Source organism: Symphodus melops, assembly GCF_947650265.1.
Source record: "Symphodus melops genome assembly, chromosome: 10".
Taxonomy (NCBI): Eukaryota; Metazoa; Chordata; class Actinopteri; order Labriformes; family Labridae; genus Symphodus; species Symphodus melops.
In genome coordinates this window covers 14,957,266-14,982,023 of record NC_136700.1, presented here as the reverse complement: position 1 = coordinate 14,982,023, position 24,758 = coordinate 14,957,266, and the positions used below count along the sequence as shown (strand labels likewise).

Here is a 24,758-nt window from a genome sequence, read left to right as displayed (position 1 = left end):
ATTATCGACGCCCTTCAAAAGTGCGTACTACGCATTACGTTCACATCAGATCAACATGTTTGCAGACCACGAGGAAGTAACATTGTTTCCTAACACATCAAGATCGAATTATCTTTTTACCCCTGCACACATCTTGAGCATATACTTTAAATATTAAGATTTTCACATACTGCATGTTCAAAATTATCCTTGACCCAAAGAGCACTCGCTTTCTGCGTAACGGGATTTAAACGAAAGCGGAAGTGAACGACATGATGCAGCTTGTTCCGATAGAAACCGGGATCCAACGCCTCAAACTCCTTGTTTCTGAGGAGGCCCCCCCTGACAGCAGAGCTACCTACCCATCCCCTCCCTGTCATTAGCACGACCTGGCACCCGTTTTCAAGGCACAGACCTTTGTTTTAGGTGTAGCGGAGCCTCCAGTCGTCCTTATATAACCCTGCTGTTTATCCTCTTCACCATGGCGGCGAGTGCGAAACGAAAACAGGAGGAGAAACACCTGAAGATGCTGAGAGAAATGACGAGTTTGCCTCCCAACAGAAAGTGCTTTGACTGCGACCAGCGCGGCCCAACCTATGCCAACATGACTGTGGGCTCCTTCGTGTGCACCTCCTGCTCTGGTATCCTGTAAGTTTGTAGTGGCTCAGTGACCTTAGCTTAGACATGGCGCACACGATAAAGCGTTTTGGTTTCCACCGGTTAGACACAAGCGGACTCTTTAACCAGTTAGCCGGCTAGCTCTAGCTAACGGTACTTAGTCATCCAGTGGTGCCAGTGTGAGTTGAGCTGTCTTGACATTGTCTCGTCTTGCTGTTGGGCGGGGTACATAGAGGTGTCAAGTGTTTAGCACGGCGAGCTAACTAACGCAACCACCCTAGATGCTAGCCAACTTTAGCTCTCAGTGAGATGATCTTGCATGCTATAAGCTATAATGTCCTGTCTACTGATAAGTCAGTTGCTACACTTACAACCTCTGCAAGCACCACCTTGCAACTAAGCTAACTGACGTGCTTATTGTTGTCTCCACATTTTCAAAATGGTCAATGTGTCATATCCACTCATAAGTATGATGCAGCTACTTTGTTCTTGCACTTAAAAACAACCATTACAAGGCGAGACTGATGAAGCTGTTTGATGTTCCTAGTCACATGCTGGGCGTGGAGAAGCCTCATAGCCTCTAGTTATGACTCACAATGCAACCCTGATGGCTGTGATATCATAACGTATAAGTTAGTATTAATCATACATGTAATAGACGATAATAATAATAATAAGATGCACGATGACAAATGTAGCATCAAGCAATGCTGACTTAAACCGTTTTTAAGTGCCTATATTTTGCTCGATGATACGACGTTCGATAGCGTTTGTCTAACTGACTGGATGAAAGCTTTGCTGTGCAGTTGTGTAACCAAGCATCTGTAGCTGCTGATTTGGGATTAGTGATGCTTTCCATTTCTTCTTTTTCAGCTTCATATATCCCACCTCAGTTCAGCTGTCAGATGTTTGTTGTTGACGTGAGTGATGTCAGCCACAAGTAAACATGAACATATAAAGTGGAGTGATGACAAATGACTGCATGCTTTTATAAAATAATGTTGTTGGGGTTTTTTTTATCTTTTGAAAAATTGACACCTGACACAGTTTTGAGGAATTGTTTTCATTGTTTTTGCAGACAGCGGGACATTGTGGAAATTCTTGTGATTATTGGTTCATGGTTATCCTGGTTCATTACTGAGAATGTTGCGTCTCAGTTTTCCTTCTGTGCAGCAACTTGGAAAAGAAAGGAGGGGGGGGTTGAGTTTCACTTTATTGTTCAGATGGTTTAAACTGGTTACCAACCATAGCAACACATCACGCTCTCACACAGTGGTTTACATTTAGATCAAGCCCCACTCTGCCCCAGATAGTTGATGGATTACCGTCGTGTATTTACTCATCAGAGGCCTTTGTATATGAAAAGGTTTCAGAAGAGTTTGCTGCGAGCCGGTAACTTAATAAACGGCTCATTCTTCCATCCTGTTCTGTCCTCATTCAGACAGTAAGCAGCCTGCGTAGGTCCTTCTAAATGCTTTAGCAAAATACCATTTCCGTTGGTGAGTAATGAGTCTAAAGTGGCCATGGAAACAGATATTTGTTGCACAGTGATTCGTATATGACCTTTCTGTTCCACCTCTTCACGTACAGACCTTTTTTTTTTGGCTTGTGACCTTAATCTGCTCGTCTCCCTTTAAAATATGGACGTCTTCACTGCACAATGTTAGAATGCGATTAATGTGTTTGCTGATGGGCAGAGTTTGCCCTCTATTTCACTTCACCAGTGGCTCCGCTGGGACTCCTCTGTGAATTTCCCATCTGCTCACCCTATGGTACTAAAGTCTGTGCCGCCTGTTCATCGACTTCTTTTATAGCTTCAGATTTCAGCTCTCTCTTAGGCTTGATGGAGACGCATTACGCTGCTGTTGTTTTGGAATTTCATTTGCAAAAGAAGAGTGTGTGTGTGTGTGTGTGTGTGGGGGGGGGTTGGAAAGGAGTGATGCACACAGGAAGCCGGGTGTGATTGTAGACTCAGGAAGTGGTCTGGCCCGAGCGTTGCTGCTGCTGCATCAGCAGCATGTGCTGTGTGACATGTGCCACAGGATGTAGCAGAGAGGTCGCAGCTCACCTCTCGCTTTCTGCTCGGTTCAAGTCGGGCTAACGTGTTGCCGTGGTGAGAACTTTCCTTGACTCGTGCTCAGATGGGATGCATTGTTTCAGTTACCATCTTAAGTAAGATAGTTTTCACGAGTACAGGGAAGGCTTTTATTTTGAAAAGCCGATCCCTTCAACAGAGGAAGATATCTCGGTCGTGTTTCTGGTTTAAAGTTCTAACCAGCAAATGACAGAAGAAAACAATCTTTTTTGTTTTTCCTCCATTTTTATTTGAGGTATTAAAAGTGACTATACCAACTTCCCCCCCACCCATAGTTTGAGGTTGTTTAATGGGTGGAGTTGGAATCTCCAGTGTAAACACATTCCTTCTGAAGGTGGAGGCGTTCCCAGGAGGAACACCACGCACAATGTCTCTTTCCAGAGCGTGGCTCGAGGCAGGAAGAAAAGCCCACGAGGCCCGTGTGTTCCTGAGCAGAGCACAAACCGACGGGTCAGGTGGTGTCACTGGCACCAACTGTCCGCCGGGATGGTATTAATCATCAAGCGAGTTAGCAGATATGAGATGAAGTGGGTGGGGGGGCATGTTTTGGTTCTCCCTCGGACCCTGACGTTTCGATTCCTCCTCACGGAAGTCTCTCTCTGTGAAGCGCTGTAGAGAAAACTGCGAAGCAAAGTCTGCATTCTTCTGTGATGCTACGCGTTGAACAGAACGATTTGAATTCACCGCAAAAGCATTTCATGAAGCAAAAAAAAAAAAAAAGATGGGAGCATTGCCTCTCCTCTCTTTTGAGACTTACCATTGGCAGATTCTCTCAGCCCGGAGCTGATACAGCATGCAAATGAGAGGCTCGGATGCACAGTAGCGCCTAGGTCATAATTATTTCACTGTGCAATATGTGACACTCGATTCACTCCAATAGACTCCAGCGAGGCGGACTGGTTTGTTTGGGACCCAGATACTGCAGACGTTTTCTTCGCTCTACTGTCGTGCGAGCGCTCTGCTCAGCAGACACAGGAGTGTGTGGAACAGTTGAACACCTGCCTCAGTGAGAACCTTGGAGTCCAGGCCGCAGGAATCAGCTGACTGCGTTATCGTATTATGATTCCCACTTTAAGCACTGAGACGATTCTGAGGTGAAAAAATTAAGTTTGATTTGTAAAGGAAGGCAGACTCATCAACAACAACAACAACAAAAAAGAAGAAGACCTGCATCAGTTAAACATTGTTGAACAACTGTGTCGAGATCTTGCCTTCTTTTTTTCGGGACCTTCGGGGCTTGGAAGCGTTCTCTCTCTGTGTGTGTGACCTAGATTCATCTTCACTGTAGGATCTTCTCACTTACCTACCGCAGGGCTCAAACCATCAACCCTCCACTTCCTCACATTGGTTGAAGAACTTTTGCAGTCATTTGTGTAGAGATAAATCTAATATTTAATTTTAATCACCCGTCAGATGTCAAGATGGATTTCCTTCAGCTCTTTTTGCCTTTACTTGACAGGACAGCAGGAAATCGGGGGGGAGAGTGGGGGGAAATGACGTGCGGGTAAGGAGCCGCAGGCCGGACTCGAACACAAGCGCCGTAGTCTCCGTGCATGGGCCGCCACCTGAACCACTAGGCCATCACCGCCCCAAGATCAATCTTAAAGGGGGAGGAAAGAGTCTGATCATTGAGTCGATCTGCTTTCGTCTTGAAACCAGATATCTGTTGCTTAAGGAAGAGCCAGCTGATTGGTGGATGTCATAATGAGGACATGTTCTGTCAGGGGTAACAGAAGTAAATAATTCAGCGCACTTTGTCTCGCGTTTCGCTGCCTTTACGATCTGACCCCCACGTGTACGATGACATTGTGTTTGTACACTGTGGATCTCATTTCCCAGCGCGGCGCTTCGGCCGCACCTTAAGGTGCCTCGAGGTCGTGTGTGCAGCAAGGCTTCTTTGAACATGTCACGACAGACAAACAGTACGTGGCTCTGGTGTTTTTTGGGGGGGGTTTTGTCTCACAGAAACAGAAGAGGCTCTCTGTTTCTGTGTGTGCTGCGAGTAACGTCACAAAGAAATGAGTGGAAAACGATGGAGAATCGTTCTTTCACCTGCAGGTCCATCCGGCTTCTAGACAAGCAGACGGATCAGGGCGTCACAAGTTAGGTTCCGCAGCACGTTGTGAGCAAAATGATGTTCAAATGTGTAAAAGGAACAGCGGCCTGATCAAAGAGCTAAATCCAATGATTTAAGTACGGTTGGAGAAACTGGAGTAATTGATCTCCAGCAGAGCAAGTTTATTAAAGAGAGTCAAAAAAAAAAAAAAAAAAAAGCATCCACAGCCTCACTTTAGTCGAGCTCTACAGAGAAATCCCTCAGGTCAGTATACAGTCTGAAGTTCGCTCATTAAGGATGTGTGATCATCTATAAGCCGGCCAACATGTCACTGAAGTACAGTGAAGCTCAACGATTGGTGGATACACGTTTAAAAAAGATCTCACAGAGAGCACTGTGAATATGTTCACCCAACATTTTTAAACCGGCCTGTTTTGAAGGGATACGGAGCAGAAGACAGACTTTTCTCATGATTTTGGGGGGGGGGGGGGGGGGGGGGGGGGGGTGGTGTTGTAGACAGACGATTGGACACGTGTCAGTGTTGGACAAACATGGGGAAGTTTATTTTGCATCATAAGTCACCTTTAAACGACAACTGCGGATGGGTTCTGTGTTATCGGTCATATTATTGTGGATGTTCTTGTTGTTTACTGTCGGGCAGATAAAGACAAAGAGGGGAACACAAGGTTAAAGTGACATTTCATGAGCCTCACATGGATTGATCTGATTGGTGAGTGCTTGTCTTCCATTGTGGGGAGGGAAAAAAAAAAAATGTTTTCCTTCTTCCAGTGGCCCTGTCGCTCTGCAGTCTCACTCACTGTTAAAATCCTCTGCTTACATAACTGATGCTGATTGGTCACCTTGACAGACAAAACATGTTGCGACCTTGAAGCCAGCGCTGCACTCTCCCTTCCAAGCAGGCCTCCAGCTTCATACAGAAGCCCGACGGCCTATTAAAGCCTGGAGGCCGGGTGTGTCATTAGCTTCGACCTTCGGAGGAATCTGAGCCGGGCTCGTGTGCTCTAATGGGTGTTGCTTCATAATGGCAAGTTTCTATATTAAGGGAGATCGCTGTGCTGACAGCCTCAGTTCACTTCAATTAGCAGAGACTTTCACCCGTCGCTTTTCTGCCGTTCGCTCCGTGTCCTTGTTCTTTCAGGGTTTGTCTCTGTCATGTCTCTCTGGGATTCTGTCACAGCAGCCTGTCACTACGTTGCTAATTAAAAGGCGCCCTCCTGTGAGCGAGGATCTGGAGATTGTCCAGCTGTCATCGCCGCCATCTCCAGATTAGATTGACCCACTGTTTTCCGTTTTCTCCAACCCGCAGGCGAGGACTGAATCCACCCCACAGAGTCAAGTCGATCTCCATGACAACCTTCACGCAGCAGGAAATCGAGTTCCTACAGAAACATGGAAACGAGGTGAGCATGGTGACTCCGCCCGGTCACAAATGTTAAGGTTGAGGTCTTAACCAGGTGTTCTCTACAGACTGTCCGTGTAGTGTAGTGTAGTGTAGTGTGGCTCTTCTTACCCATCTTATATCATGTGGCTGCTGTCAATCTGATGTATGGTTTTTTGTTTTTTTGTTTTTTCTCCTCAGAAATGTGAAAATCATATAGAATGCTCGTAGAATACATTTCATGTATGTGGCGATGCAGACAGATAGGAAAGTGCGTAATTTCCCTTTTTGAAAAGTTAGCATCATGAGCTCTGATGCACTTCATGATGCTGAGATGTCACAGCGTGAAGGCACTCGCACACTCCCCGGCGATGTGCCTCGACGTCGGCGATCCTGGAGTTTGGCCTGTAGCCGAGCACTTCAGATAAGAACATGGAAAAATGTGTCAAGTTTGGACGCTCCTTCAAAGGACTCTCGACCAATTGTGCATATTTTCCACATGGTCTCCAGATGGATTATAGCTACCCGACGGTTTTAGAATGAATACTCTTTGTTTTCACTGTTGGTTTAAGCATGAAGACTGATGCCTGTGTGTGACTTAAATGTTTTGTTATGAAACTCTGCATTTCTAGTGGACAATTCAAAGTTGTTCAGTAGGGTTTGTTTTTGACCCAACAACTTCAAGCATAAGCTAGGTTCAATGTTTGAGTTCTCATTAACGTCGTTGTATCATCAGACAGATGTCTTAACTGGGATTATCACATTCAGTTAATCATGTTTCATGTTCATCCAAAGCATTGTCAGTCAGTGTCTCTGACTGTTCTGCACTAAATGGATGCATTGGGTGTTATTGGGCCAACAGTTTAAGGACAGAGATGCAAATCAGTAGAATTCTTCGAGGCGACCTTGAAGTATTCGCGACCTTTTTTCTGAAGTTAAAGATGTGAAAACAGAACGTGCTAATGGATCAAAGTAAGAAATAAAACGTCTGATAATTCGAAGCCCACAGAGAAACACGATGAGTCAAGAGCCAGTTCTGCTAAAACGATGTTTGAAATGGAGCAATGCCTCGTGGGAAATAGAGCCTATTAAAAGCTGAAGCAAAGTGTCAGGGCAGGAGACTTAAAGGGAGACTTCACTCGTTTGCGTTCAGCTTTGTATCATTAGAAACCTGCTAGTATTTTGGAATGGTCGTGCATCCAGCCCTCATTTTGCCCTGAGACAGGAAAAGTCGTTTTTTCTTTTCGGAAAAAGGAACCTCGAGGCACGTGAACATTAACGACACGTATTTGATGACGATTCTGACGTCTCCAGTAATCGTCGTTCTGACTTGAGCAGGTGTTTCATGTTCGTTTCACAACTCAGATCGTCGTTTTTTTCTCGTCGTGTCTGACACCACGTGAATGCACCATCTGTAAAAGTATGTCAGTCGGAGTTGCCTGTGTGGTGCCGTGCATTCTGGGAGTCGTTGTCTTTCATCCACATGAGCCAATAAGACACTTTCTACCTTTTCTTGGTCAAGAAGGCGCCAACTTGAAAAACGACATTTATGACCCAATGTCAATACAGATTCATGTTTCAACGGGTTTAAGTCTAGAGATAAATTAAGAAAAGAAAAAAAATCAAGGAAATAACTAATAACCTTGAAAGTGTAGTAGCGCCTCACTCTACAGAGCAGCGTCCTTAAACCACTCGTGCATGTTGCCTATAAAGCTGTGGAGAAATTCTCTCAAGCTCGGGTCCGAGAAAGCTCAGGCTAAGACAGAGTTTTCATCAAACAAACTATCCAACATGGCAAACCTCTCCCAAATATGAGCGAATGCTCCTCTGCCCTGAACCACATCATCATCACCGTTTACCCATAATGCATCCCGTCGCTCCTCCCCTTCTCTGTTTTGTTCCAGGTGTGTAAGCCCATCTGGCTGGGCCTTTATGACGACAGGACCTCCTCCATACCAGACTTCAGGGAGCCACAGAAAGTCAAGGAGTTCCTTCAAGAGAAATACGAGAAGAAGAGATGGTCAGTCAGTTTTTACACTCACACACGCACACACACACACACACCGGCTGTGAGCGCTGTGCAGGCGAGCAGCTTTGCCGGTGTTTTCCCCTCTCTGGTTTGAAATGTCCAGGTTAGTTAGCCTCCAGCAAGCCGGCAGATATGCATCTTTAAAGGCCAAGAATGTAGGTCTAAAAAGTCAAACTGCTTTGTTTGTTCAGTTTTTCCACGAGGTCACAGCTTGATGGAGTCAGTTTAGTTTAATTGTGTCGCTCAAAAGTTACCATCATGAATGCTAACTACGTTGACTGATGGGTGCAGGTCAGAAAAGTGAAAGTAAACATGGCTGAACAAGTGCCTGTCATTGAAATTGAGGACTCGACTGATCGCTGCTCGTAAATATTAGTTGAAAGATATTCTTTAATGCGTCATTATCAGGAGTGAAGTTCCTCAAGTTGATTATTAGGTTACACCTGTAAGTTAAAGCTGTGATGCTATAATAGACTCCTCCCCTCTCACCGGCCCCTCTTGTATTGGAAATATGTCAGAGTAGATCTTCTCCCTTTCTTGGTTTTTGTTTGGAGGTGTATTATTATTATTTTTTTTTTTTTAACCTCACTTGGCATATGGTTGAATGTAACACCTGTTATCCGAACTGTCTGCCAGGTACGTCCCTCCAGAGCAGGCCAAGGTAGTGGCATCCGTCCACGCTTCCATCTCGGGCTCCTCCAACAGCAGCACCAGCAGCACTCCTGAGGTCAGACCACTCAAGTCTCTGCTGGGAGACTCCGCCCCCTCCCTGCACCTCAACAAGAACACCCCGCCTAATCAGGTCCCATTTTTTTTATTTTCCACAAAGTACACATTCAGTTTGTATTATTTGCAATGGGTGTTATTGCAGCTGAGGTTAAATAAATAAATGATTCAAATACCCATGACCATTTAAAAACATCATAGAATCATAATGATCAAGACAAACTCACTATTCCTCGCCCTTAAAGGAAACTATCGAAACTTTCTTGAAGCATTTAAGACGCAGGGAGAAATGTTCAGTTTGCTTCTACTTTCTTCAGTGAAAAAGACAACGGCTAGTCTGAGTCGTTTTTGAAAGCTGCAAGAGATCACTGAATCTGCCCGATAAAGAGGAATTCTGGGTTTTGAATGTCGCAACAACAAAAAACTAAAACAAAACAAAACGTGACTTCCAGATTATTGTTTTTCCACATCTACAAACTTTCAACATGTGTTTCCCAGGGATCAGTCGAACTGAGTGGATTCTTTCAATCCACTGAGATGAAGCCATGTCCGAGGCTTTAAGATTACTGTTCTCCAATGTTTGTATTTCTGCGTCTATGTGAATGTTGAAGCACGTTTTATCCACAGAGTGACTGACAGCCCTCTGCACATCGATCAACACTTACCTGCCGCTTTAATGAAACCTGTCTCTTGTCTCCACCAGTCTCCAGTGGTGAGCCGTGGACAAACCCACCCGCAGCAGTTCCACGACAAGAGGTTTGACCTCCTCAGTGACTTGGGTGGAGACATCTTTGCCCCCCCGCCCAACATGAACGCAGGCGCCAGCTCCAGTTTTGCTAACTTTGCACATTTCAACAGCCACTCAAGTAAGGAACACATGCATGTGTGATCAAGATCAAAAAAATAAATATATATCTAAGGCAGGAGTTTCAACACTGTGGGGAATTTCGACAGTTCCCAAAAAAAATCTCATCTTGCAATAAAGACAGGAAAGGGGCATGCTGAGACACAACGTGATGAGGAAATGCAGGAAATGAGTAAGAAGTGCGATGACTACAGTAATCTCCTTTGAACCATTTACATGCATGCTTTTCATTCATCTAATTATTGACGCTCGATCATTAGTTAAACAAGTTTTTTTTTTGTGTACGACAGTGTTCAGATGATGATTAGTTGACTTTCCTTTATGTTGAAGATATTTTCGACGCTGGTGGTGTGTGCAGACACAGCTGCGAGCTGATTGGTGTGGCATTACCGTTCACCAGCTCTGTGAGACGGTTTGGGGGGGGGGGGGGCGTTTTTTTTCCCGGGACGCACAGAATCTCTTTAACATGATCGTTGCCACAGACAGACACATCATGGCTTCTAATGCCTGTAGCATAGGGCTATTAGCGTGTGCCTTGGATAGTATCCTCTCATTGCCTCCGCGTAGAGCTATGAAGACTCACTGTGAGTGCAGTCACTAACATGCCGTCCACGCGTTTCTTCATTGCAAACATGGCCGCAGATTCATCTCCCCCTGAGGTGAATTGTGCGAGTAGGGCGACGCACAGTAACTCATGGGAGAGTGCCTTCTAATCCACCATGCACTTAACCAGGTTATGTCACTCTATGATTATCTCTCATATTCAGCACATAATCCATTATATGTCTTTTTTTTTTTCTTTATACGTTTGAATCCATTCTATTATTATCTCATCCGCTGTTGTCTTCTCATTGTGCTTTTTGTTGTTGTTCATCTGTTTGTCTGAATCTCCTCCTGACACCACCTCCAGCCACACAGAATGCCAACGCAAATGCAGACTTTGCTAATTTCGATGCATTCGGGAGCACGTCTGGGTCCACAGGTGGTTTCCCCTCCGCATCCCACGCCCCCTTCCATCCCTCTAATACAGGTAGACCAAGTTCTCTTCACTGGACAGCTTACAAACATGCATCACTCTTACATAAAGACAACTTACAGAATGTGTCGTTTATTTAGGCTGAACACAAACAACATGATCAGCGTCAAAGGTGCTTTTTTTTTGTGGACAATAAGTAACTACTTTTGTTACCATAAAATGAACTGCATATGCTGAAACAAGTGTTTATTTTTTTAAACTGTTTAAACACATAAGCTCGGCCTCTAAAGACCGTCTTTTTAACAACTTTCAGCTAAAAATGTTTTTTTCTAGATTTGCTCAAAAGGATCAAAAGTTGGAGGCATGAAAGCCCCAAAATAAAATTTTCAAAAGAAAAAAAAAAAAACATGTTTCCAAATGCACTCCCTTTGTCATGCTGCTATTTTTAAGACTTCTTAGCACTAGGCTTCCAGTGACCCCGTGGTCTCGTAGGATGAATGTGTTAAATATGTGATCAATGATCCGATGATTCTAGTGATTCTACAGTCTAAAAGAGAACAGGTGTCTTTCTGCTGTTTTACTGACAGAAGTGCAACTCCACAACATTTGAGGTTTTTCTTTAGTAGAGTGTTTAACCCTTTGTGTCAGTGCATGTATCAGGGGGGGATTTATTCTAATCTTGGCTTATAAAGCTCGTGTTTGGATGTGGTATGTTGTGTTAAACTCACCTCTGCTCACATGTCCCTCTTAACGCTTCATGCAGTTTCATATAAAAACCCAACTAAGGGTCCCTTACCCTCCTCTCAGGAATGAGTGCACTGCAGCGCCCTCTGCTGGACGACTCTATCTTTGCGTGGCGCTGCACAGTAATCTCTTTCCCTATGCTTACCATTTGATGGATAAAGCTCCTTTCTCCCTCGTGGCTTTGTAGGATAATCCTTTTTCTCACAGACACTGACTCTACTGTCTGCCTGTAAGCCGTCCATTCCATCTATTTCATCCTTTTTTGCTTCTGCAGCAGATGGTTTGATTTGACCGCACGCTTTTGACATTTTCTTGTTTCACTCTGGTTTAGTTTGCGCACGTTTTCTTTTCCCGCCCTTGCTTACATCACTCATCACCCTGTTTCTTTCCCCCTTCTTCTTTGATTTTTTTTTTTTGGGCTGCCAGCGTTCACTGTGCTCTCATCCAGCCGCAGTGTGGGTGAGTTTGCCGCTGCCCTGCCTCTCCAGGGTGCACACAGTAAGTCTCTCTCTCTGGGCTTTCACCCTTTCCACCGCCTCGAATGTAGACTCACTCTGATCCTCTTTCTCTCTGGACGTAATGTGTATTAGCATGTAGCCCCTTCTCTGTGTCTGTACCTCTAACCAACAGTCGACTGTCTTACTGGATGTGTGTTGGTTTGGCTGACTAAAAGTGCCTTCTCTTCCTTATAGGCTCACAAAGGCTGTGCTGTTTTGGAGTTAGCCGTTAAGCATTGAGCTGTAATAGTTGAACATTAAATCATGTCGATAACCCTGTGTTGTAATAAAGTTGACATATTGACTGAAATGGAACGTAATTCTATTCTGAAAAAGAACTGAAGCTGAGGTTGAAGATATTAAAGGGGAACAACCTGACTCGGCATGGGATTGGCTTTGTTTGTTGGTTTGTTTTAAAAAAAAAAGATAAAAGACATTTATCTTTAGTTTGTTTTTGTTGCTGCTGTTTTTAAGAAATCCCTTCTTCGCTTCCTTTATCACAATCTTAGATCTGATTGGTCAGTTTACAGCGATTCCTACACTCCTTGAATTTCCCTTGGGTTCCATCCGTCCATCCATCGGACACTCAGCAAATTGAACTTTTATTAAGCTGTCTAATTACATTAAAAAACAAATCTTCGGTTGTTTTTTGGTCAGTTATGATTTGCTGACACAGCGATGTTCGGACGAACACTCGCATTAGGCAAAGTTGTCCCATACCGTTCTTCAGAACAGTTGTTGCTCCAGGAAGACTAACCAGGCCTGTGCATGGTTACCTCTTCTGCAGAACATCCTAATACCACACATGCGTGGCTTTGCTCTATCATGACGCGTGCCAAGTTCACGAGACTTAAAAATATAACAGATAAAAGGGAAGCCCAGTCGAGTCTGCATCGGGGAACAACACCTAGAGCACGGTGGCTACTTTCCCGACTTTATGGTTTACTTTGAGTCAGATACAGTTATTACACTCTTCTCCGTAATGAACGGCTGCCTAATCTGCGTTGTGTACCAACGCTTGTGCTCGTGCATGAAGCACACCTCTTCTAAGCATATCAGGGCCGAGGGAGTGAGCATGGATTGGAGCACTCAGACTCGTCAAAGAACTGGCCTTGGGCACGGTACGGGTTGCCTAGTGTGAGTGCACACCTGTGCCTCTGACACTATTTCATTAGGTAGTTACACGACTGGAGAGCTGGAACAGTGCAGTCATTTAACAACCCGAATAGAAACTGAAGGTTACATCCCAACTTTGGCCATCCATGCAGCTTCTTCTCCCCCTCTCCACCCTGTTACTGCTGTTTCTCAAAACCAATACAAATCGAGGTCCCCTTATGTTTTTCTTTTTTTTTTTTTTCTTTTTTTTTTTTAAATCTCTCTCTTTCACACAGGTAGCGCCTCAGGGGGACTAGCAAGCGCCAATTTTGCAAATTTTGACAACTTCCCCAAATCGTGTAGCGCTGACTTTGGATCCTTCAGTTCCTCCTCCCACAGTAACTCCACAGGAGCTGGCAGAGATGTTGAACAGAGTACTAGCGTCCCCGCCGATAAATACGCAGCCCTGGCTGACCTGGATAACGTGTTAAGCTCTGCCAAAACAGAGCCAGGTAAACTCCTGCCTAGCCTGTTTCATAGATCTCGCTTGTAGGGAATGAGGTCAACCGAAGACAACAGTTGTATGATCTGAAACACATCTGCTCCATAGAGTTCTGTCCCTTTTTGAGTCTTCTCCCCCGTGCAGGAACAGCACAATCCAATACTTTCTCACGTATTTCTTGGCTTAGTTTTTTGATAACCCTACCATTGTTTTGTCTAAAATCAGGCCCTTGGCCTCGGGGCTTCTGAAGCAGATTCCTTAAACACACCACTGGATGTGGTGGAAATAGCTCCTTTCTTTAAAGAATGCATTTGATTTATTGGTGAATGTAAATCACACATGCTCAGTCTGTGAATCTTGGTACTTATTCCCCCCCCCCCCGTACTTTTCACAAACTATTTCTCTGCTAGAAAATGCACATGTCCTAATGATTGAATATTTGTTCCCCTTTACTCTGAATAGGTTGATATGGCAGCTTTCTCGGGACCTTGTGTTTCTGTGTCTTTTGAAATGACTATTTTCCTCCTACATTAGTCGAGTTGGGAAAAAATGGACTTGACCTCTTCTCGTCTTTCCTGTGCTTCTCTCCCAGGAGGTGGTATTCCTGTTGGGGTTAGGTCGGCCTCACCGGCAGGAGTAGGTGGTGTGTCTCAGAAGCAGCAATCGGACGGAGACCGCTACGCTGCTCTCGCCGAGCTGGACACAGTCTTCAGCCCGCCAGCTCCCGCAGCCACCGCCTATAACCCCAGCAGCGCATCACAAGGGTGAGACACTTCATCCAACACATTACTCAACTCCATGCTGTGGTGAGCTACAAAACTCTAAAACGTGAACCAAAGCCTGTATCCAGGAGAGTGTACATCTACAGAAACACAGTGACCCCCCCCACATCTAGCACTCGGATTGTCCGCTGGGCTGATAGACTTCCTAAACAGCATCTGTTTTGACTTTGTTTCAGGCATGTGTTTGGCCAAGACTCCAGGGTATCAACTGCACAAGCACAACAGGTCCTCTCTGGTGTGCCTCAAGGTTTTGGAGGTAAGCAAACGTACAGACAGTTTTCTGATAGCGTTTGCAATTTTAGAAAAACACCATGAGAACAGGCGAGTTTTACAGCTGACAGGACCTGGTACCTCCTTAGTTACATCTTTAGGTCTTGTTTCTGCATGCTGCAGATGTAATCAAAATGTGTAAATCTTAAATCTGTAGCATGCTCCGTTCTGTCAAACATTACATGGCTAACATGAGTAAACATTTCTCTTTCCTTAATCAATTCCATTTTCTTTATGTAGCTTTAGCCAAGCGACTTTTCTGATCTTTTTTTTTTTTTTTTTTGCTTCCTCAGTTGTGTTTAAAATGTTTGACAGCAGAACATGAAATCTAACTGTTTCGGATAAAATAAACAACAGGAATGGAGACATGATGATCATTTTGGATAATGGGAGAAATCATTTCTGTCTTTGTTTAAGTAGGAGATTAAAATGAAGTAGTGGAAGTCATGCCCGATGTTGAGTATGAATGTTGGCAAGTGTTCTGCTACAGCTGCTTCTTATTCGACATTTTGCGACACTAGGCAATCTGCACCGGGCTCGATTTAATCGAGATATCCAGGAGTGTAAGAGGATCATATTTGAGCGAAGTGACTCAAAATAAGTCACAAGGACAGAGAAGTTTCATCATACGCTCTAAAGCTGCTCTGTGACAGCTACCAGACTTTTTAAGCTTTTCTCTCATGTTACTAAATGCTCAAGTTGACATTATAAATCTATCACGCCAACTTAGATGTTCAAATGATAATTAAGCCTTGGCGTCATGTTTTTTTTCTTGCAAGTCGTACACTAATTAAACGATCGGGTCTTGAAGTCCTCAAGAAAAGTAAATACGAATTTGAACCGGATTATGCAAATTGCGAAAAATTCTATTCCCTTGCTTGGAGAAATTAAAATCCCAGAGTGCAGCAACACTACACATATGACAAACGTGCTCGGGATAGACCCGGAGCAATGAGAGTGCAGAGACCATGATGCTTCAGCACGGTACAGGGCGACTGGTGTGAGTGCGCCCTGTAGGTGACTTGATGTCTCTCTCAACAGCTCAGTCAACCAATCCGTTTGTAGCTGCTGGAGTAGCTCCTGCAGCAACTCCCACCAACCCCTTCCAGAGCAACGGCAGAACTGCAAACATGGCTGCAGCGGCGGCGGCGGCAGCAGCAGCAGGTGTGTTCCGTTTGTGTTTCTGTGTCAGTGAAGGTGCACTACACAAACATTTCAGCTTACCTAGTAATTCTTTCAGTGAGAAATTCTGGTTCATGAAGTGTATTTCCTTGCCACACCAAAAGTGGCAACCATGGCCTTGCTGCCTCAGCAGTGAATAAGCCTCAGGCACCGATCGAGGAAGAAGAAAAGATAACAAGCAAACGTGTTTAAAGAATAGAAAGTGCTGAGCACAAATGTTAACTGTGGGAAGGAGCAGAAAAAGTAGCGTTGCTCAAACACTATGAAAGGTGCTGACATTGAGTTTTAATCTCGCTCTGATTGCTCTCGCCCTGCTCGACTTGATCAGGGTTCTTAATGGGCATGGTTACCCTCCAGCCTTTTGTATGTGTTTCTGCTCTCTGCGTCCCTTTCGCTCTGACTGTGCGTTCTTGTTCATCTATTTGGAAAGAATAAAAAAAATAAATCACAACAACACTCGGGAAAGACGGATTTAACACCTCATGATATCTGTGAAGTCTGAGTGTGTTCAGTCAGAGTTCTATGAAAGCCATGACAAAGAAACATGGACTAGTTCCATGCAGTCCAGACATCTACTATTTAAAATGAGCATTGCACTGAATACAGCCTTAATACCAGCTATCGGATCATTTCATCAGCTGGTTGTCATTTTTCACAGACATCCATGTTGGCACAGCCGCTTTAATGACAGCCAAATAGTTTAGTCCAGTCGCCCGCCTCTTAAAGGGACAGTCATCAAACCTTTTTTTTGTTTCCTTGATGACTGTTCTGTTATTCCTAGTCTATCAGCTCACTCGTTTCACTGCTTTCTGATCAGCTGCCTCTGAAATACACATTTTCATGTTTTTTTTGTTTTTTTTTTGTCTGCTGATGTTTTTTGCAACATGTTAATGGAAAGTCTGTGTGCTGTTAAATCCCACCATCTCTCTTGCTGTCTTGCAGCATCATTTGGTATGGGTTCCATGAGTATGCCAGCTGGATTTGGGAACCCTTCAGCATACAACCTCCCCACCAGCTTTAGTGGAACCTTCCAGCAACCCTTTCCTGGACAGGCCCCATTCCCTCAACCTCCTGCATATCCCCAGCAACCCAACGGTGTGTTTGTCTCGATCATGGTGATGCACATATATCTGCATTTAACAACTACGCTGACGACTGACCCATGTCGGTTTGGAATCAGGCTGCTCTCTCTCCTGGGTTTGCCTACTGTTTGTTTTTTTTTTAAACATGACTGAAGACATCGGTCTTTTGTTCTTTCAGGTGGTGGATATCCAGCGTATGGCCAGGCAAAGCCGGTTGTGACTCCTTTTGGACAGGCTATGGCTGGACAGATGGTTTCAAGCAACCCTTTCCTGGTGAGTGAACGGGTTAAATGGCATATTCCATTTGAAGGAATGAATGAGCATCAGTATCATTACATTGTCATTATAGATGATGAAAGGTGTTTATGCTGTAATTTAAAAAACTGCTTAAATTAAAGTTGGAAATGATCGCTTTTTAACAATGAATAGTGTTTGTATTCGGTGCTCAGAGAAGTGTTTTCCTTTTTTATCCCCGCCCCCCCTCCCCCCCAGGGTGCTGGTCCATCTGCACAGTATCCAGCAGGAGGCTCTTCAACGAATCCCTTCTTATAGCGATCCATCCAATCAGCTCTGCAACACGGTCGCCAACTGGAGCACTTGCACCTATTGCACTGTTTTTGTTTCACAAGTAGCTTTAAAGAACACAATGTTTGCAAGGATTTGTATTTTCTATCGCAGTTTGTCCCAGATGGAACAACACGACAATAAGACAGTCCTGCTGACACTGTCGAACGGCTACAAGACAAACTGACGGTGTGTGTGCAGAGGGAGGGGTCGAACCCCTCTTCTCTATTTAACCTGTGAACTGGCCTGGCCTCTACTGAACCACGATGTATAATCAGACTGGCTGACTCTAAGTTATTGCATACTGTGTTTCCCATTCGTTATGCTGCAATTCTGTACATATTTTTCTTCATGAGCTCTTCGTGCATATCAGTATTTGTATCTACAACACAAGACAGAACTATTGCTTGGGAAAGCTAATGGGTACTGCCATTTACTGTATTTGTGAACAACCAAACTGTTTTATTTGTGCAGGATATTTTTTAGGCAAACTTATTCTGACTTAAGATTTCAAAAAGAAAAGCTTTTTTTTGTTTGCAAAAGAGAAAAAGTGACTGCTGTGTCAGGGTCAAGCAGAGGGGGGCTTGTTCTCTGCTAACCTCTGCCCTGCTGACCAAGTGCCGGACAATATGCTTCTGAACTACTGTCACTGCATCCATAAGTGGGCAACAGGGATGACTGATGGACTTAAAACCACTAACAGTGGGTATTAGAGAATTTTAAGTTAATATGTAAATATATACAGTATATATATATATATATTAAAATGAATTTTAAGTAATCATAATTGACCAAATCTTTCATTTTTATGGATTTATAAAAAAAAAAAGTCTTGTATATTTGTTTTGTATAAAAAAAAAAACCAGATGAACATTTGTGGTGTTGCAGTCTGTAATTTAAAGCATTGTCGACTTTGTCTGCTTTTAAAACAATGTGTCCGACTCGAGACTGAAAGCACAAGTGATTATCTCAGCTGGGACTGTCACATCTGATCCACTGTTCAGAATCTGTGTTCCTCGTGGTCCGGAGGTTCATTTATGGCTGGTTGCTTTGAGTCCTTGCTGCTTCTCTGCGTTCTCCAAATGGTATAGAGTCCCCGGAGTGAGAATACGACGGCGATGAGGGAGAAGTAGCTGGCGTACACGATGAACTGTGAAACGAACCACACAATATTTTAACACCTCGACATGCGTTGGGTGGGCTTGTAAACGATTCTGCTACTCCTACAGAAGACCTTACTGACATTTGCTGACCCGACAGCTCACCTGAGGAATGATGCTCAGGCCCAGCCCCCTACTGTCAACCACAATAGAAGTGATGATCGTCTGTAGAGCCGATGCTCCAAAGTTGTTCGCTCCAAAGACCAGTGCGAATCTCTCCATTGACAGGTCAGCTGCAATTTGGTACCTAAAACAAGGTATCAGTGTTGTATGTGTTGAAGCTCTTTTTTTCCTGCTCTGTCTGAAATAAAAGGAGCTTTGTTTATGACATGTTGGTTCTTACATTGCTATTGTTATCAGCAGCATGTACAGGCACTTAAAAAGGATGTAACAGACATAGCAGACCCAGATGTTGCTCGTAAAGGTCATGAGGAAGAGTGCTGCTGCCCCAAGTCCAGAGAAGCCCCCCAGAGCCAGCTCCCCCCACTGTTCCCATCTCACCTCAGTGAAGCCTATACTGTAGGCTGTGGCTGCACCTGCAGTACACGTCGATTTGGGGTTATGATGGAGAAACAAATGAGCATATTCCCACTTGAATCCTTCATATGTTGTTGCTTACTCAGCAGGCCTGAAGCAGCTTCCACTCCTCCGTTGTAGATGCTGAAGTTCTGAGAAGGCTGCACGTGCTCCCACAGCACCTGCACGGGGTATTGCAGTGATTGGTTGAGTGATCTAGTGGTACTCACTCGTGCATATGTGCTGGTAATGTTGCTTGTACAACTGACCTGCACGTAGTTGACGGTCTGGTTATAGCCGCAGGTAGCCAAGGCCCACCACACTGACCAGTAGAGCAGCTGTCTGGATGAATAGCACAAGCGGAAGTCCCTCCACAGCTGGAGGAGGACTTTACTGCAGCTCATTGCACCAACTGACTCCTCATCCTCGAGCTCTTTCGCATCCTCTGTTTCTCCTCTTTTCTCCACTCTAAAGTCCTCCAAGCACACCTTGGATCCATTCGCATGCTCTTTAGCGACCGCAATAGTCGTTGTAAACTCTGTTAGCGCTTTCTGTCTGCGATGGAAGAACATGCTCTGCTGTGGCATTGGCAGGAGGCAAGCAAACAGGAAAGCGATGGCGGTGAGAACGAGAGTGAATACCAGGATGTTGTTGTAGGACATGAGATTGAAGCTCACAAGCAGCTGGCCCAGAACAGAGCCCACAGTGAACCCAAGGAGCTGGACACTGCGGCAGTAAGAGGTGGCCTTCCGGTACCTCTTCAGATCTAACACACTGTAAAAACAACATACTCAAAATGTCACATCCACATTGAGAGAATTACATTCGAAACCCCTGCCACCTTCTAGAACTGGTGCCCTTAAAGCTACCGTACATGACCTGTAGATGTAGGAGAAATAAGCCACCTCACTGGCGGTCACCACTCCATAGAAGAACTGCATGGCCTGCATTTCTTGTACACTTTGTGTCCAGAGTATCATGGCTGTGGTAATGAAGAGGGCCAAACATTGAAACACCACCACAGGTTTGTAGCGAAGCCAGTCAGTCAGCAGGAACACAGGCACAAGCACAGAGAGGTAGGAGTATGTCCACACTGGAAATATTTGATTGTTAACCTAATGAGAAAACACCAGGAGACAAATGAATGGTTGTTAAAAGCAATTGCATGTAACAAAGAAACTATATTGTTTTCTGTTAGGAAGGTGAGGATTTTATAACCCTGAATGGATTTACCACTCAAGTTATAAAGATTGTACTATGACTAATCATCTTGGTTGTTTTGTTACAATATAACGGGAATTTTACCGGTGCCAGTGCAAAAAGCTTAAAACTTTTGAGGTGCTTAGGTCAAAGTCGCATAACTGTCAAGGCTGCACAAACTAAGCAATGTTTGCCCTTCTTGACTGAGTTATATTTGTTTATGCCTCTGTGTTAAGATTTTCTCAAGCCATTTGTCCGATGTCTTTTTCTGTACCTCTTCAGCTGTCAGATTCTTGTCCGGTCCTGTGAAGTACGGGATGAGGAAAGGCTCCAGTGGTTTAACCGTGCTGAAGAATCCATACATGCACAGAAGAGTGGTGGGATACCTCCAGTCTGCCCTCCACCTCCTCACTGCCTCCATCTCCTGCTGTTTTTAACACCCGTGTCAGGTGCGTGTTTGCTTTTGTTGTCGTGCAACGCTTTCCGTCTTGCCTCCTCGTGCCAAACGCCTGAAGTAGTCTGAGTGTTGAGCTTGGTTTGTCAATCAACAACCCGGTCAAAGAGCAGCACTGCCTTGAGGTCACATCCACCTCAGGCCAACATGAGTCACAAATTAATCAGGCGTGCGGACAAATCTTTGGACCTCATATCAAACTAATACCTCAATAATCTTTATTTACTGCAGATTTGATTGTGTTATGTGACTTCCTTGTTGGAATGTTACAGAGGTTCCTTGTAGAGATAAGATAGAATTATGGTCAGCTTCACACCACCTGATAGAGAACATTAATGTTGATGTAGGTTTATTTTATTCTCCATGGACAAAAGGAACAATAGAGTGTTGATTTAGACAGCACTGACAGTTAGTTGACCTTGTTCAGAGACGTTCAGCAGAGACCACCTCCACATTGGACTCTAGCTCCTTTGCTTCAGAGTGGTCAGGACCGCACCGGTTTACACAGGCCGTGTAGGTCCCTCGAATCAGAAAGAGGACCGAGATAGCGGCATAGTAGCTGCCGTAGATGATGAACTGCAGAGAAGGCCATAAGTTATACTCGAGAAATGAAACCGAAATAATCTTCATCAAACAAGTCTGTGGATAACCACCAGGTGTCACTCTGTACTCATGTGTCAAGTGGAGGTTTTCAGACAGAAAGCAGATTCAGAGGGAGCTCGCCAAGAAGGTTATACCGCAAAACACCTTTGTTCTGTCGTTAAAAACGATACTAAAACACTCCGATAGCCCTTAAGCCTGTTAACGACATACCTGTGTCACAATATCAAGTCCCAGTGCAGCTTCATCCACCACTATGCCTGTAATGATGGTTTGCAGCGACAGGGCGACAAAAGTGTTGATCCCGAATGTCAAAGCATAGCACTCCATGGAGAGGTTGGATGCAATCTGAAATCTAATATAACATGACAGAAACATCACAATTGAAAACAACAACTTTGTGTTCTGCTGTTCCTCCATCAACAGAGAGGACGGAGGAGAAGCAGTAACCGTGCAGCATAACATTTTGGTTGGAGGATGATATGGAGGAGATTTACGTTGTGATGGTAATGAGAAGCATGTAGCAGGACTTGAATATGACATAACCAGCATAGCATGCCCAGATGCTGCTGGTGAGGGCCATCAGAAACACAGCGCACGTCGCTATGGCTGAGAACAATCCCAATGCCAGCTCTCCCCACACAGCCCACGGTACTTTGATGTGTCCTACGGAGAAGGCCGCTGCAGCCCCTGCCCATGAAAGACAAAGATCCAGTATGCACTTTATTCACTCAACGGAGCCAAGAAGATCTTTTTTTCCCCCCCTGACTAATGATATAAGGATTTGAGCTGTAGCCTTATGCACACAGATGTCTTTCCTGGCTCATCACCACCTGCCTTTTATGTTGATGAACAACTTCCGCCTGACTCTTGGAATCAACCATCAGCAATAATCACAGAATCCATTACCTCCTAACTCTATCTTCTTAATTGAAGTAATTACTCTTCTTCTTCTTCTCGTGCTGAGCCAGTTTGAGTGTAAGCCAGCGGGAACTGCTTCTGTTACTCCTTGCAAAATCGATACACATTTTCCATCTCATCAAGCATCGCATAAAAGCAAGCATAGCATGTTTTTTTTTCTTTATTGCAAGCTTTATACATGTGTCATCAGACAGCTTTTTAATGTGGTTGTTAAATTTAATGCTGCTCTGTATCCTTTGATTGTGCTGAAAACTTCTGCAATAATTTTAATAATTTAATTTTAAACTCCTGATTCCAAATCATAATGTGCTGAAAATCAATGATTACACACTTCAGTGAAGGAACAGCATCCAAAAAACATGTTTCCTATCCTGACAGCAAGGAGGTTACTGGTTCAAATCCCAGTCAGACAGGGTCTCTCTGTGTGGAGTTTGCATGTTTTCCCCTGTGAATTTGTGGGTTCTCTCCGGGTACTCTGGCTTCATCCCTCAAACCAAAAACATGGCCGTTGGGTTAAACTTACTCAGCTATTCTTTTATTTTCTTATCTTAGAATATGGGTTCTACGTTATATTATTGGCTTTTGCCTTTATTTTATTCATTTTCCCTCTCTTCAGGATTTTCTATCTTACAGACGCAGATACATAATGACACACCAACAACTTGTCTTACCTGCGAGAGAGCAAACCGCCTCCACACCCCCGTTGTAGACTGTTGATGTGGTAGAGGGTTCTATATGGTTCCACATAAGCTGGATGTAGTTGAAAATCTGCACGTAACCTGCTGTGGCCAGAGCCCACCACAGGGACCAGTAGATTAAGTGCCTGTATGGTAGTCATTATTTAAACATTATAATCATAATCTCAGAAAGCTTAACAAAAACTACTGTAGAAATCACCATCGTGATCTGACGTCTAATTTCTTCATTAGCTGCAGTAAAATAAATGAAGCTAAATGCACAACAGAAAAAGTCAATGCCTGGAAGAATAAGACTCCCTGAAGCTCTGCCAAAGTAGATGGCCTGCAGTGGCCACTTTTCTCCAGCTACACCAGCCAGCGCTGTCATTATGCTCCATCTTCTCTTTCCCCAAGCCAACTTCATCCACATCCGTCACTGGTTCCTCAGGCCTGTAGGCTCCCAGCTTCCCCTCCCGCTGGGACTGCGAGCCCTCAGCTGCATCCTTTTTCCCTTTGAAGAACAGGCCCCTCTGCGGCATGGGCAACCAGAAGGAGATGAGAAAAGCCACGCTTACAATCCCCAGGGTGATGGCATTGATATAGAAGTAGTCCACTTCTGTGAATTACAGTTTGTGCTTCAACGTTAAAGCAAATTCAGTTTGTTCATAATGTTTTTTTTGGTCAGTTCTTTTATGTATGCAGGCCAGGCAATAATTATTTTTCACCTTAATTTCGATGACATAATAAGGTAGAATACTGATCTGAATCTTTTTAATTAATTCTGAACTAATTATGTAAAGAAAACCTTACCTGCTAGGGAGACAAGCATTTGTCCAATGCTGGCCCCAATTGTATATCCAGCCAGCATGGCACTGCGCAGATACCCAGTGGCTCTTTGGTAATTCTCAAGTGGAATCACACTGTAGATATAGGAAAAGTATGCCACTTCTGTGGAAGTCACTACAGCGTAGTTGACCTGTTGATGGGATAGAAACTTGTTTAAAGAAACATAAAATGCACCTTTTTCCAGCTATACGCAACATAATCCAATCTGTGTTTAAAGTTCCTTCTTGGCTACAAGAATACTCACTGTAATATTGATCATATCTACCAGTGTTATATTTATTTTTGATTCAATTGAATTGAGACATGGGGGAAATTATTAGTTAAAATTTTTGATGACCTGAAGGAAGGTCATGGCAGGCAGACCCGGGGCAAAGCAGAGCAGAATGTAGTTGGTGACTAAAAAAAGCCCTTGAACCATAATGAGGGGCTTATGCCTGAGGAAGTCAGTCAGGAGGAAGATGGGGAATAGGAAGGCAAGATAGGAGTACGTCCAGATAGGGAATAGGTAGTTTGTGACCTGTAGAAACATAAAACATCAGAGAACAAAGATTTTCTGACCAAGTTTAGTGCACCATAAAAACAGATAAAGTCATGTACACATGCTTTCGAATATCTGTTCACATTACACAGTGTATGTGTCTGCCATCCTTACCACTTCTCCAGAGATGTTCTTGTTTGGTCCAATCAGGTATGGTGTGAGGAAGGGCTCGGCTACTCTGCAGTTGGCAAAAAACCCATAGAGTGACAGGACTGCAGTGGGATAAGCCCAGCTGGAGGACTTTAACTTTGCCAAAAAGCCCATGTTTTTTCCTCTGCAGAATTTCACATAGATACGATTTGTTTTCAATTTCCAGGTTCTCTACCTGAACGTCTTAGTTGTAGTTGAAAGTCTGACTTTCTTGACTATATTTCTCAAGCACCAA

At 44.2% G+C, this 24,758-nt stretch overlaps 3 protein-coding genes across 5 annotated transcripts; 1 reads left to right on the top strand and 2 right to left on the bottom strand.

Moving 5' to 3' along the window:
- The first annotated feature begins 287 nt into the window (after positions 1–287).
- On the top strand, positions 288–18,248 carry agfg1a (ArfGAP with FG repeats 1a). Of its 3 annotated transcripts, XM_079353323.1 has the most exons (13): positions 288–627; positions 6,076–6,169; positions 8,052–8,167; positions 8,813–8,978; positions 9,606–9,768; positions 10,678–10,797; positions 13,376–13,591; positions 14,174–14,345; positions 14,540–14,619; positions 15,675–15,797; positions 16,758–16,910; positions 17,076–17,170; positions 17,390–18,248. In XM_079353323.1, the coding sequence occupies exons 1-13, from the start codon at positions 461–463 to the stop codon at positions 17,447–17,449; spliced, it is 1,725 nt and encodes a 574-aa protein (XP_079209449.1). In that variant the 5' UTR covers positions 288–460; the 3' UTR covers positions 17,450–18,248. The 3 variants fall into 3 exon arrangements, with proteins under 3 accessions (XP_079209449.1, XP_079209451.1, XP_079209450.1); XM_079353324.1 differs by lacking the exon at positions 13,376–13,591 and having other exon boundaries at positions 297–627; XM_079353325.1 differs by lacking the exons at positions 10,678–10,797; positions 13,376–13,591 and having other exon boundaries at positions 292–627.
- Positions 17,375–20,822, bottom strand: slc19a3a (solute carrier family 19 member 3a). The gene is made up of 7 exons (XM_079353326.1): positions 20,612–20,822; positions 20,017–20,252; positions 19,407–19,911; positions 19,241–19,319; positions 18,965–19,157; positions 18,727–18,868; positions 17,375–18,611 (listed from the first exon to the last, which is right to left on the bottom strand). The coding sequence occupies exons 1-7, from the start codon at positions 20,756–20,758 to the stop codon at positions 18,462–18,464; spliced, it is 1,452 nt and encodes a 483-aa protein (XP_079209452.1). The 5' UTR covers positions 20,759–20,822; the 3' UTR covers positions 17,375–18,461.
- A 170-nt stretch (positions 20,823–20,992) lies between these two features.
- Positions 20,993–24,637, bottom strand: slc19a3b (solute carrier family 19 member 3b; the record flags this gene model as incomplete). Its single annotated transcript, XM_079353327.1, has 8 exons — positions 20,993–21,367; positions 21,605–21,746; positions 21,889–22,081; positions 22,984–23,135; positions 23,290–23,605; positions 23,800–23,965; positions 24,173–24,352; positions 24,488–24,637. 8 exons carry the CDS (start codon positions 24,635–24,637, stop codon positions 21,215–21,217), a joined length of 1,452 nt encoding a protein of 483 aa, XP_079209453.1. The 3' UTR covers positions 20,993–21,214.
- Positions 24,638–24,758: the final 121 nt, after the last annotated feature.